Below are 13,205 nucleotides of genomic sequence, written 5' to 3'. Positions count from 1 at the left end.
TAGTGAGCAAAAGCACTGCATTGCCCCAAGCTTCTTTGAGCTAATGTGAGCTGCAAAAATCTGTGTGTGGAGAGAGTACAAGAAGCAACTAGCTATCTTAGCTGACTCAATGTTTGGAACATGCCTTCATTACTTGCAAGATTTTCTTTGCAAGAGTACTTGCGAAGGCCTTTTACGTATACCTTTTAAGACCGTCACTGTGCAGAGCATATCCCGGCAGGGCTGAATAGAAGAGGAGATATATGTCCCCCCTTCTCTGCTATGGACACACACTGCTTATTCACCGACCCCCATAACTGCACAAGCTCATCTTTTCCCTCCCCCTCAACGGATCACTCTCCACAATCCCATGTGGAGACGGCATGGCATGCTTTCCTCTGAACACACAGAGGAAAGCGTGCCAGCATGAGGGGCAATGGTATTGGGGTAAGTGAACAGTTAAGCGGGAGGGAAAATATGAGCATAGAAGAGGGGGGGGGGGGGTGCAGGTGAAACGTATGTCTCCTGCTGCACATGATAAGATCCTATCATGCATGGGCCATGATAGGAACTTAGTATAGTGGACTGTATATGGAACATCACGGTACAGCAACTTTTTGCCCTATGGCTGCTATTGTGGTAATAATAATAATAATAATAATAATAATAATAATAATAATAATAATAATAATAATAATAATAATAATAATAATAAGTAGACATAACTAAACAGTGCGGCCAATTTTAAACCTTTATTAGGACAAAAACACATTGTAAGGGGGCAACACAACTTCCAAACTGGAAAATTCATCTTCAGAATTTCAATTTTAGACTAGCCATTTATAATATAATTAAGGGTAAATCGTAAATACAAGTAGGGTAAATCGACCAAAAAACAATTTTCTGATTTCATTACTAAAAAATAACACACACTCTGAGGAGCAAAACCGTGCAGTGGCAAGCACGTAGCGGCGCTCGAAGCCATTTAAAAATGGCACCAGAAACTGCGCCTCCTGATGAAAAAGAGGTCTTATTTAATGTTGTTTTCCATCAATGTTTCTGTGTATATTTTTTAAAGTAATAAATATGGCTACATTGGCTAATTATGTTCAATTCCTGCAATTGTCAAAAGTTTTGATTGCAAATTTTCCCACTAGGGATGCTTTTGTAGCGCAGTAATTGGTTATGTTGTAAGCACTTTCCGTGCATGTTTTTAAACAAAAAAGTATGTTTTTCTCATGATCAGTTTTTTGAAAATTTCGAAACTTCATGTACCTTTTCTGGAAAACTACCTGACTGATCACGCTGAAATATATTCAGATCATACCTTCATCCCTTCCAAAACGTCTGAACCAAACACTTCTAAAAACTGTGCAAGTTATAATTAAGAAAAAAAAAAAAAAAAAGATTAATTGGAAAGTCACTCTTACGGTGTGTGACAAGCAAGGACAATATTTAACATTTTTAACAGTGAAACGGTTTATGCTATCGGTAACTTGTGCTCTGTCGTGCACAACTCCTTAGGTCGGTATGGGCCACAGGAACTGGGCAAGCCCTACTACTGTGTACAGCAGGTGCGAGTGTCAAACGAAAACAAACATGTGGAAAAGAGAGAGAGAAAGAAAAAATGATAAACAGAAAGAGGAAAGAAAAATTGAGAGAAATAATGGAAATAATGACATAAAAAGATAAAAAGACAGAAAACAGACAGAGAGAGAAAGAGAGAGAGAAACAAAGAAAGAGAAAAAACAGAGAGGAAGCGATAGAGAGAGAGAGAAAGAAAGGATAGAGAAAAAAATATAGAAAGAGGAAGCAAGAGAAAAATGGATAGAATGAGAAAGAAAGAAATAGAAAGAAACAGATACAAAAAAGAGATAGAAGAGAAAGAGAAAACTAAAGAGAAACAAGGAAGGCTGCCCAGCTCCGCTCTTTCTTCAGGTTTGGCAGCACTAGTGCAAAGCTGCATAATTTTTTTTCTTGCAAGTTAAACACAGGAACCTGTTCTTTTAGTTGGGGATTAATGCCACTACCATGTGGAATTAGTGTGCAAAATTTCACAGCCATACTATTATTTGTTTCCGAGGAAAGATACATTTCATTTCACACCCCAGTCTAAAATTTGGTACTCAAGTACAAAAAGGTAAGAAAAGCTACAGGGTAAAAATTACACGAAGTAAAGGCCAAACGCTTTCTTACTGAATACGCAAAATTTCACAATAAAATTGGAACAGTTCCTGAGATATAAAGCTGAAACCAAGACGACCCATTTGCCCTACCATACCTCCTTAACACGTTCACTGCGGCGTGGGTCACGGCCTGTGCTCCTCCTATGCGGCCGCAATGTCACGAGTATACCTCTGCTTGCGGATGCGATAATTTCATCACACTTGTACACAGAGGTACGATTCTTGTTGCAAGAGGTTATAAATAATCAGAATATTTTTCTGGTGTTAGATGCCATGACCCAATGGTGACCCACGACGCACTGAATGAAAACGTGCTCATGCTGCGGGCGGTGTGACCCACGGGCCACTGGCGACCCATGCTCAAGAACTCTATGTCATGTGCTGCCATCTAAGTTTTGAGAATGCAACCAATACATATATTTTTATTGCACTTGACATGGGATGGCGATGTTGTTTTTAGGAGTGGAGTGGCGGCCTATTTCTCTATTGTGTTGCTCACCACCATTTTGCCACGGTTTTTTAAATACGTTTCACTCGAATAAGTATACACGTGTTCCTGCTGCTCCCAAATATTTTAGAGTGACTCATGCATCACCTTGCCTTTTACGGACGCAAAATAAAGCACAACACAGAGGAAACAAACGTATGTTTATGTTTTGTGGTGCCAGAAACTTCAGATTTCAGCACTGCTTTACGCGAAAAAGGCAAGAAATAGCTCTGTGTCTTTCAAATAAGCATGCCAAACACCAGCCACAATGGAGCGAATGAAACAGGCACAGGCACGTGACCCTCCGGTGGGTCACGGTGCATCTGGAAGATATGCCGAGTGGCCGACGGATGATACACTCTGCACCTAAAACAAGACCTCAAGAAAGCATGCCGCAGCGAACGTGTTAAACCCCTGCTAGTGAACCCTGCAATCTTGAGGTTGTGAGATACAACAGAATTGGTGCACTAAATTTCCTTTACTGCCTTCAAATTACAACCTTACAAGAAAAATACATATATCCCTGCATAAAACTGACAGATGTCTTAAAGGGACCGACAACCAATTTTCATGGTGCCCACTTTCTTTAGTGCAACGAAAAGCTTACCGGAGAGGGTGTCTAATCACGGAATGGTAATGTGGAAAACACCGTGAAACATTCGTAATAAGAATTCTTCAATCCACGGCGAATATGAAGTCGTAAACACAAGTGACAACCCATGCTGCAAACATTGAGAGCGAGAGTGGTTTGTGTTTGAGCGTGGCGATTTGCCACGCATGCGTGCACCCTGCGCGCATGCGCCGCGGCTCGACATGTTCCACTGGTTATTGCGAAGGCAGCGCCGCTTCTCATCGTGCAACTCCTTTTACCTCGTAAGCAGCACAAGATAGAGCGGGGATAGATAATAATATATGTACTCTAATTTTCAGGACTAATTATGGCATGCATGACAGCATCAAACTACGTACAGCAAAAAGTGATCGACTCCATACCAGCTTCAAGGCTCTTTCGTGAGGCTGTTTCACGTACCGGTTCTTGTTACATTTAAACACGATTTAAACATATAAATCCTACTCACAAGGCGAAAAGGATGCTGGAATCTGTCACTATATTTCAGTGTCGTATCATTTTTGTCAGGATCTAATCACATGTTGTGACCAGTTGTCGGTCCCTTTAACAGTAACAGCCAAAAGCATCTCCCAAAGAATAACCAATGAAAGAAACTGCACCTCTCCCCACATCCAGATGCCCATTGTTTCAGGCTGAACAGAGGGGCCAATGCCAAATCCTTTAGTCTTCCCCATAAGTTGGTTCATCAGAAAAGATTTCCCAGAGTGGAACTTTCCTACAACACCAATGGTAGCCACAGGACCTTTGATTTTATAGATAGCCTGGAAAAAAAAAGGAAAAAGAACTGTTAGCAAAACACATTTACTTGATATCTTACACACTGATAAAATAAGGCATGATCCAGTCAGATATACATGCTTCTCAGCAGTGTCTCAATGCTGGAAGGTCCTTCTCGTTAGAAGAAGACCTCCTGTGATGCAGAAACACTTCAAATTTGCGCAGAGAGAAGTCATCACAGGATCAGGCACACAAAATATATTATAACTTCAACTAACAAGTACAGCACATTTCACAATTTTATCAGAGATACAGAAAAACAAGATAATGAGCTGACTATCAAATGACATTTCCCATGAAACCACTACTTAAAGGGCCCCTCACGAGGGTTGGGCATTGCAAATTAAAAAGCTTAATACTAGGTTGTGATCATGTCTGCAAAATGTGAAATGCCCACCTGGCGTGAAAAGAGCTCAAAGTTAAGACAGAAGCCCGTGTGGCCTCTTATTTGGGGGAGACGCATTTGGAGAGATAGTGTGCATACATAACAGGTGCTCCTTGGGACAGACAGGGGAGATGTGGGCCTGGGACAGACAGGAGAAATTTCTTTATTCTTCATTCATACATCTCCCCGCTTTGTCTAGAGGCGATTTCTAGGTGACAGGAGTCCCTTGGCACAACACATGGTATGGTCCCATGTACTGGGAAAGAAGCTTTTTGGAAAGCCCCACATGGTGTTAAGCATGAGCGTTGGCAGGGGGTTGCGAAACACGCCTCCCTGCTGTGACGCAACACTGGTTTGCACCCCCCAAGGCAAAATCCTGCCAATGCCCATGGTGCCAAGGCGACCAGAGGAGCACGAGAGCCCCAGAAAAAAATCACACCATATTCATGAAGTGAATGATGATTGAGGAGCTGGCTCAGAGAAGATCGGGAAAACCCGTGAATCTTTCGTACAAGTCCTCTACCATCATATGAAGACGTGACACAATTTACAATGATATACACACTGATGTGTATATATACAAGAAATATCTAGGCGTTTCTGATTCTCCATTGTCGACACTTGCAGACAACGCTCCTAATGTTCTTTCAATTTGAAAACTGCCCTCGAGATGCGCACGACAAAGTGGCTTTAAAAGTAGCTGTCCGATGCTCGCCTGGCTGTCGACCATGTTCCCCGCTCACCCTATGAGAATTAACAGCCAGGCTAGAGGGAAGACACAACGTGTGCAGCGTTCCTCTTCGCGTTCCATGACGCTTTGAATGGATGGATGCAGGTTACGGCACGGGACTTCGCTCCAGCTTAAGAACCTGGCGAGCCTGCTCCTAAAGAAAAGTATGTTGCAGTGCTGAGCATAGTAGCGATGCTGCTAGTGCCGTTGTTACTCTGTATATCAGGCACAGGCACGCTGACAGGCATCAGCACGTGCGATGGCATCATGCATGTAATGATGATTAGTGGTGGTTTGTGGCGCAAGGGCCATGGGTGGCCAAAGAGCGCCATGTCTTTTGTGTGGTGTTGGCGATGACCAATGATTTCGATGAGAGGGTGTATTATGGCTGTATAGAGGCCTAAAATCACGCGCTATAAATAAGCGTAAAAGGGGTGTATAGAGTATAAAATTATGGCAGTGACAAGTGATGTGATCTATGGGTGTGGATTGAATGACGAGTGAGTATGGTATTTACAAGTGAGTAGCGGGAAAACAGCACGAACGCCTCCTCAAGGCCTTTGAGCCCAAAGGCCAGGAGGCAGGTGCTTCCTTTTATAGAAACCGCAGCAGCAGCCTCAATCACGAGGCCGCGCTACGGAGCGCCTGGAAAAATTACGTTGAAATTATGTACACTTTTTAAAAATTCAAAGAGGGACTGATATTTAAAAAGGGGTTCTCTGCCAATGAACATAGCAGGATGAAGTGGGAACTGCAGGTATGCAGATGAAAAATGCTTTCTCCTGAGAGCGTCTAGTTCCGTGCATTGTATTAGGGTGTGAAGTACGGTTAAAGGATCGCCACAGTAGTCGCACAAAGGTGGATCGCCTCCGGACAAGGCATCATGCATGTAGTCGCTATAGTAGACAGGGGAGTAGGAGGGTTTCAACCAACTTTTATGTATGCTCGTGCGTGCGTTTATATGTGTGCATGAATATAACACATGCGAAATTAAAGGTTCTCAAGGGATGGGGGGTGTTGTACCCCACCCCAGCTACAGCAATTATAGTAGAGGTGGCCAACGGAGGGAGCATGGTTTGCAGAGGTAGTGTTGGCTCTTATCTGTACAACAGGAAGAACTGTGAAAATCCAGCAGTGTCACGATGAGCGGAGTGGCATGAAAATGTTGCATAAGAAAGAACCGAATCCCAGTATGGCGATCTTCCGAAACTTACCTGGTTACCATGTACGTGAGAGTGCAGTTCAAGTGCTCTATGGGGCTGTTTCTCTGTGGATGGTATGAGGCGGTCAGTTAGTACTGAGCACAAGAGAAGTGCAGGATGTTGGGGTTAACTTTGGACAAAAAGTTATGGCCATGGCCAAGTTACAACGAATGGTCAGGATTATACCTTTGTCGTCCTCTTCTTCACAGTCATGGCAAGGGAGCTTGTTCATGCTCGGTAGCAACTGTTTGTTAGAAATATCAAGTCAGCTCTGCGCCTGAACGCTGCCTTTTTAGGTGATATGAATGGGCCGTGTGTTAAGGCAATGCTGCTGCCAAGCGAAGTTTCACTGCTGGTTGCCTATGAAAATGAAGCCATTTGTGTGCTTCTTTAAAGACCAGCAAAACGGTAAATCACGAAGAGAGATGGCATTGCAGACATGTCCAAGACAGGAACTACAATTATCTTCGAAAGTCACAAAATACATTAACCCTTTTGCTACCATTGACGAGCCTAGTCGTCATGAGATTTTGTAAAAAAATGACCAATGACGACTATGGTCGTCATCAACAAAAAATTGGTCCCACACAGAACCAATGAAGACTACACTCGTCATACTTGTGTTTCTTGATGCTAGATCGCCGCACCTGTCCATGTTGGGACATTTTATTTTGTTGCTATTTTCATTTTACTGCCACTTTTCACTGCATTGCCATGCGGTGAAGCCGCCTTTGAGTTATCTTTTTTTACACGGTTAGCGAAATAAAGGAACCCCCATTGAAATGAAAGATTGGTACCGTAAGCTCTACAAATTGAGCGAAAAAAATTTTGTCGGTAATTTTGGCACGTTTTTCATCTTTTCTTACGGTAGCGAAAGGGTTAAGAAAGCAGAAGCTGGTATAAACTGTTTGCCAAACAGATTGTGGACGTCATTTGAACCATTCAGTCATTGCAACCATGATATCTGTACCTCAATTAAATCATCCCTTGGAGCTTGCTTCAGAGGGCAGCTAGTCTTAGGAGGCCGAAAATCGTGTAAAGATATCAACACCAGTTGTCTTGCGGCAGTGAAAACACATGAGATGAGACCTCTGAACAGCAACACCAGGCGCAGTGTAGCATCATCTTTAGCAGAGCAACCCCAAATACGAAAACCAGCACAGATTTTTAAAATCAGGCCACTGTAATGACATTACTGAGCTTCAGTGCCCACAGCCCATAATTCAGAGGAAAAAACTGGCAACTTAAACAATAAATTATTCTACACTGAAAACAACCAGTGAATGTTCACCTGAAAAAATATATTTGTAAAGGTCTCAAGGGGCACGTTGTTAACAAATTTTTTGGTGCAATAATTTCAAGCAGCTTGATTGACTTAATGTCGCAAAGGCTAGTTAAACAGCGGAGCTGGTGGCATCACACTGCTAGGGATGGTCTGCATCGGTACAAACGAGGCGATGCAAGGCAAACATTCCAGAACGAATGCAAGGATTGGAGAGGAGGAGAGAGCAGAAGCACCAATCGCAATCTTGCTCTTTCCTCCTTTCCACACCACCTGCTTTGCTCCCACCATAGTTTCACCTTTGCTCTCCTCCCTCTACCCAGCTTCACCTTCTCCACGTCGCTATCCTTTCTTTAACAGGCTCAACTCACTACACTAGGCTTCCCTCTGACCCACTTAGCTTTACCCATGCTCTCCGTCTTGCAGCTGGGCTAGAAAGTGTGGACGACGATCCCTAGGAATTTACCTTGGTTTTAAACAGCTCCGCTATTAATATAAAATGAAAATACTGGATTCTATGCAAAATGCAAACTAATGACATGTGAGGAGAATGAATCTTTGCAATAAGCATACGTGCCAGCATCAGTCACTACAACTGCATCTTTATCGAATGGGTAGAACACTGCGCAATCACAAAGAAAGGAAGCAGAAAAGGAGAATTTCCTGTCTGTGCTCTTTCCTGTCTCTTTTTCTGCTTCCTTTATTCCTGCTTGCTCAGTACGCTACCTGTTCAATATGAACCAACTAGCCTGGTAAGAAGGTCTTAGTGCAGCATCTTTATCCAGGGCTCATAGCAACTTTGAAGAAAAAAATTCAAGGGTTTTTAAAGGGACACTAAAGGCAAATAACAATTTATGACAGAGTGAAAGCTCAACGTATGACAACGTCTAAAATGGCAATATTATCAACAGCAGTGCCCTACTTACCGAGAAATTAAGCTAAATGTATCACACGATGAGCGTCACGAGCGGCACATTTTGGAAATGATCCCGATGACGTGAGAGAGTTCGACTACAATTAATCACTCGTAATCAAACTAGCTGCAATAAAAAAAAAAACAACCTTCCTTGTATCAAGAGATGTAATAAAATGCTGCTTGTTCGTTTCTGTTTGATTCACGGAAAAAAGAACTTCTTTGGCGTTGCCATGGGGAACGGCGTGCGTGGTTCAAAGGTTCCGTTTTCGCTGAACTGCGCTTCGCCCGGCACCCTGCTTCGGTCACGCGGTCACATTTCAGTGGTAGTTTTGGTATCGCGTACTGCCGCGTGTGTTTTGCGCGCTCGTGAAAGTCACTCTGACAGAAAGTACTACAAAATGCCGCATGCATGTGATGTTGCCGGATGCCCAAATGGCGCGCATTGCCAGTGCACACCGCGGCGCAGTAAAGGCGGGCAACGTTGGGCACGGCAGCAGTGAGGTGAGAAACACCGCTTTCAGGTGGGTGATTTGAAGTGCGCTAATGCGATGCGGACCACTAAAACGTGATTTTATTTCAAGATAAGTACTTCCTTGGCACAAAAGTAGCACTACGAGGTTTCTGGACCGTTATTTCAACAATCGACTTAATATTTGCCTTTAGTGTCCCTTTAAGGACTTTCAAGCACCTAGGAAAGAATTTTCAAGGACCTGAAACAACAATTGTTAAGATATTAAAAAAAGGAAACACCAGCTTTTACAGCACGAAGCACATTTTTCATTGTACACAGCCAAAGCAGGCACTTTTTCCCAATTAATAGCTAACTAAAGTTTTCACAGTTACTTTTTCACTCATATTTTGTTCATTGCAGGTTTCAGTATTCTTCTGCTCGTTTGCTTAAACTGACTCACCTCACAATATGGATATATTGCGTGAGCTTGCACACACACACGAAATGTGCATCGCCATCCTTAGAATTTTTCCAACTTATATGAATATATAGATGACATAATTGTTGCTAATGTAATACAAAAATGCAGGAAAGAAACACAAACCTGAAAGCACAGGCAGCACTTCCAACTTACTTTGTGTCATTCTGAGCACAATTATGTCACATAGCAATTACCAACTAGGCCATGAACATGTTCACCTGATGAGTATATATGCACACACACACTCGCACATTTACAAAGGGGTCAGGCACTCTTCTCTCCCCACTGCCACAAAATAAAATCCTGATTAACCCATTGATCAAAAGTAGGCTCATGCAAATATAACTTTCTAGGCTCAAAGAGCATGGCAATTAGTGTTGAATAATTTGGAAGTGAATTCGAATAGTAGCAAGATTTGAATAGTAGTAGGATGCAAATTATATATAAGAAAATGCCTTAATTTTAAATTTCTCATACTTAGGCAATATAAAATGCTCATAAAAAAAAGTGACGTACTGAAGTGCAGAAGTGTACGGATTTCTTGGTACGTATTTCCCCTGACAAAGTGGTTTCACGGCACAGCAGTCCCGTGGTGCAGTGAAACCATCTTTAAGGTGGGTTATATGTGGTAGAATATCTCCAGTCGTTCTTTTTAAATACTTTCACATTTTAAATTAATGTCATAGCGAATTCAACAACTGTAATATATGCTCGATTATTCGCACAGAACTATCCAAAAAGCAACGGCTAAAAATTGGCTCAACAAAAGTGTATTGACAAAATTCAAGGACATTTAAGGATCTACAAAAATTTAAGGGATTTCAAGGCCTTGAAAATGCTATTTGAAAATTCCAGGGTTTTCAAGGGTTCCAAGGACTGCTACGAACCCTGATATCAGATTTTAAATGTCAGTGTTGCTGGACTCTATGTAAAATGTGAACTAATGACATGCGAGGAGAATGAATCTTTGCGATAAGCATACGTGCAAGCATCTGTCACTACAACTGCATCTTTATCAAATGGGTAGCACACTGTGCAATCACAAAGAAAGCAAGCAGAAAAAGAGAATTTCCTGTCTGCGCTCTTTCCAGTCTCTTTTTCTGCTTCCTTCATTCCTGCTTGCTCAGTACGCTACCCGTTCGATATGAACCAACTAGCCTGGCAAGAAGGTCCTAGTGCAGCATCCTTATCAGACTTTAAATGTCAGTGTTGCTGCAAAAATGGGCTTCACCTGAACATGTCTCGCAATTAGTTTTCTTTTTAAACTGAAGTACCACTCTAATTTTTTAATAATATATTTTTCTTACCTTTATATTTTCTTTATCTATAATTAGCGTCTTGTGGTCTTCACTAGGCTTGATTATCTGCACTGGAGCATCATTGAGGGCATAAGATTGGAGACCTAGAACAAAGAAAGCGATCCAGGTAAGAATTCCAAAGTGGCATTCCATTTCTGAATAACAGTGCAACCATAATACTATATTCACCACTATCTGATGCAATTTGGGCAAACTCGGTTGTGTTTTCTTGCCCATCGATACATCTTAAGCAGAAAGCATTTTCACGCAGACTTAAATTTCGCAGCTGATGAATCTGTTCATCGTCTTTATGACATGCATAGAGTTCCTTATACACCACTTAGAATTGTGCTTGCCTAAGCTCGTTGGTTGCACATAGCGAGGGGTTCCAGCCAACTACTTGGACGAGGACAGGAGAGACAACACACCTTCTGTCCTCATCCAAGTAGTTTGCTGGAACCCTTCGCTTATACACCACATTTTCCAATGCTTAGCGTATGGTTGTGGAATAAAGTGTATCTGAAGTTATAAGACAGCATCTAGAGCATTGAGTTTCACTAGTTTCTTCAGGTACACATAGGAATGTCCTTGTTATGGCGTAAAAGTCTGCTTTTTCCCGACTAATTATACCTGGCACCATTCCTGACAGTTTTCAACAGTGTCAATGCACTACTAAAATACGAATACAGGTTTTTCAAGTCTTTCAAGCCTGCATTCTTCGCAAACTAAAATTCTAGTTTAGCGCACATGCATTGAACGTGCATGAGCTCATACACTACGTGTACATGGCTTTGTGCCTGTGCGAATTATCGTTCATGTCATATTTTGAGCAGTTCAATCATGCCCTACACGTACTATGTAATCACGCAGATTCGCACACATCGTCAGAAACGCCGAAATAGCGCAATAAACTATGTGCTGCATTCGCAAAACCAAAGGGCAACAGTTAGATTTGCGGTCTGTACTTAAAAAGGCAATAAATGACACTTACTCGCATTCATTGGAGAAAACAAGAGCGAGAAGATCAAAGCAAGTGGCACAAACCACACAGGATGCTTCAAACCAGGCGCCCACGTAGCCCCCATTTCCTCCATGCTTGCGGCGCCGACGAGATCGACGAGATTTCTCGGTGGTGCCTGGTGGTGCCGGCAGTTGGCGTGCTTGTCGGTTCCCTCCCTCGCCGGTCACGCCGCTGATACTGTGCAAGCTCTGTCAGAGAACGTCTATAATATAGTAGAATTGGTTCTAACGTGTAACGCGTGCGTTTCGTTGGTTCGTTCACACGTTCTCTACCACATTATTATGGTATGCAGCGGCTGATATATCACCATCGATCACGTCCCGAAGTACAGCCGTTAAAGGCCATCTACGCCGCACAAGTGCAGTTTGTGCTGGAAGTCTGCTAGTTGTGCTAGCAGAGAACACCCAGTCTAGGTGGTGTTGCGAAAACACGCTTCCTACCACGCCTCCATGCTTCCTACCCGTTTCCCGCTGCACGTGCTGCACGGCCCCATCACGGCCCAACAACCAACCGGAAACGTACTAACGTGCTAACGTACGGATGGCTAGCGGTACAGGCAGGCAGTACAGGCGGTACAGGCATGGTTGCATGGTACAGCGCTAGTGGCGCTAGCGTGCAGCGGCCCGAGAATCAACACATATCTGTGGTATCTGAGGCTCTGAGGGTTATAAGAGTATGGTAGAGAATATTTATATTATTGGAGTTATCGTTATGCGGTGGTGAGTGATCAAAGCTAGTGTTTAGTTATGTTATTTTTGTTTGTAAGGCCTTCGTGGCCATCCAAACGTGAAGCTTGAGTCAAATATTTTGTTATGTGCACTATGAAAAAAAAATTTCTGAATCTTGCTGTTAATAGTTTACCTTTTTGTCAAATCGCACATGCACCATTACCATGGATGCCTACACCGTCGCGACATTTGTTTTCGTGGCCACTACAGGGAGCGACCGCCGCGCCGCCATCCGATAGCGCCTGAAACGCGCTTCTGGGCACTTTTTCTCCCTGAAGACGGCCGCTGGCCTAGGTACTGAGGAGGAAAACGCCCCTAGCTCCACTGTCCCTAAACGCGCTTCGCGCCGGTGTCAACTCACGTCAAGGACTCAAGGTAAGTTCTTGCATTCCTTGTTCTGCGATGTTTTCTACGCGCGACGATGAAATTTCTCCACGCAGTACGCGTCTCTACTTAGAACTATTTTCAGCGTGACAGTTTTTGTATTTTCTTGTAGCCTGGGAACACCGTTCAATTTGTGCGACAGAAACTTATGCAGCTTCCGTCTCACGCTATTGTATGGAAACGGTTGAATACCGCTTGTAGTTACTTTCTTGCCCTAGAGTTGAACTAGTAAAAGGTTTGTGACACACACTTATGAGAACGAATGCA

At 43.0% G+C, this 13,205-nt stretch overlaps 1 protein-coding gene across 2 annotated transcripts in view; it reads right to left on the bottom strand.

Moving 5' to 3' along the window:
• The window catches only part of LOC119400931 (guanylate-binding protein 1), a 125,700-nt gene extending 113,333 nt beyond the window's left edge, over positions 1 to 12,367 (bottom strand). Inside the window, exons 1-4 of one of the 2 annotated variants that reach the window (XM_037667826.2) lie at positions 11,797 to 11,816; positions 10,815 to 10,909; positions 6,390 to 6,442; positions 3,883 to 4,044 (exon numbers count right to left, since the gene is read on the bottom strand). In XM_037667826.2, the coding sequence (XP_037523754.1) occupies positions 3,883 to 3,969 (87 nt within the window). In that variant the 5' untranslated portion in view covers positions 3,970 to 4,044; positions 6,390 to 6,442; positions 10,815 to 10,909; positions 11,797 to 11,816. Of the gene's footprint in view, positions 1 to 3,882; positions 4,045 to 6,389; positions 6,443 to 10,814; positions 10,910 to 11,796 lie in introns of both variants that reach the window. The other variant, XM_037667819.2, reaches the window with a different exon arrangement.
• Positions 12,368 to 13,205: the final 838 nt, after the last annotated feature.

The sequence above is a fragment of the Rhipicephalus sanguineus genome, chromosome 1, assembly GCF_013339695.2.
Source record: "Rhipicephalus sanguineus isolate Rsan-2018 chromosome 1, BIME_Rsan_1.4, whole genome shotgun sequence".
Taxonomy (NCBI): Eukaryota; Metazoa; Arthropoda; class Arachnida; order Ixodida; family Ixodidae; genus Rhipicephalus; species Rhipicephalus sanguineus.
Note: the sequence above shows the minus strand (reverse complement) of the source record. Positions and strands in the feature narration are given on the sequence as shown.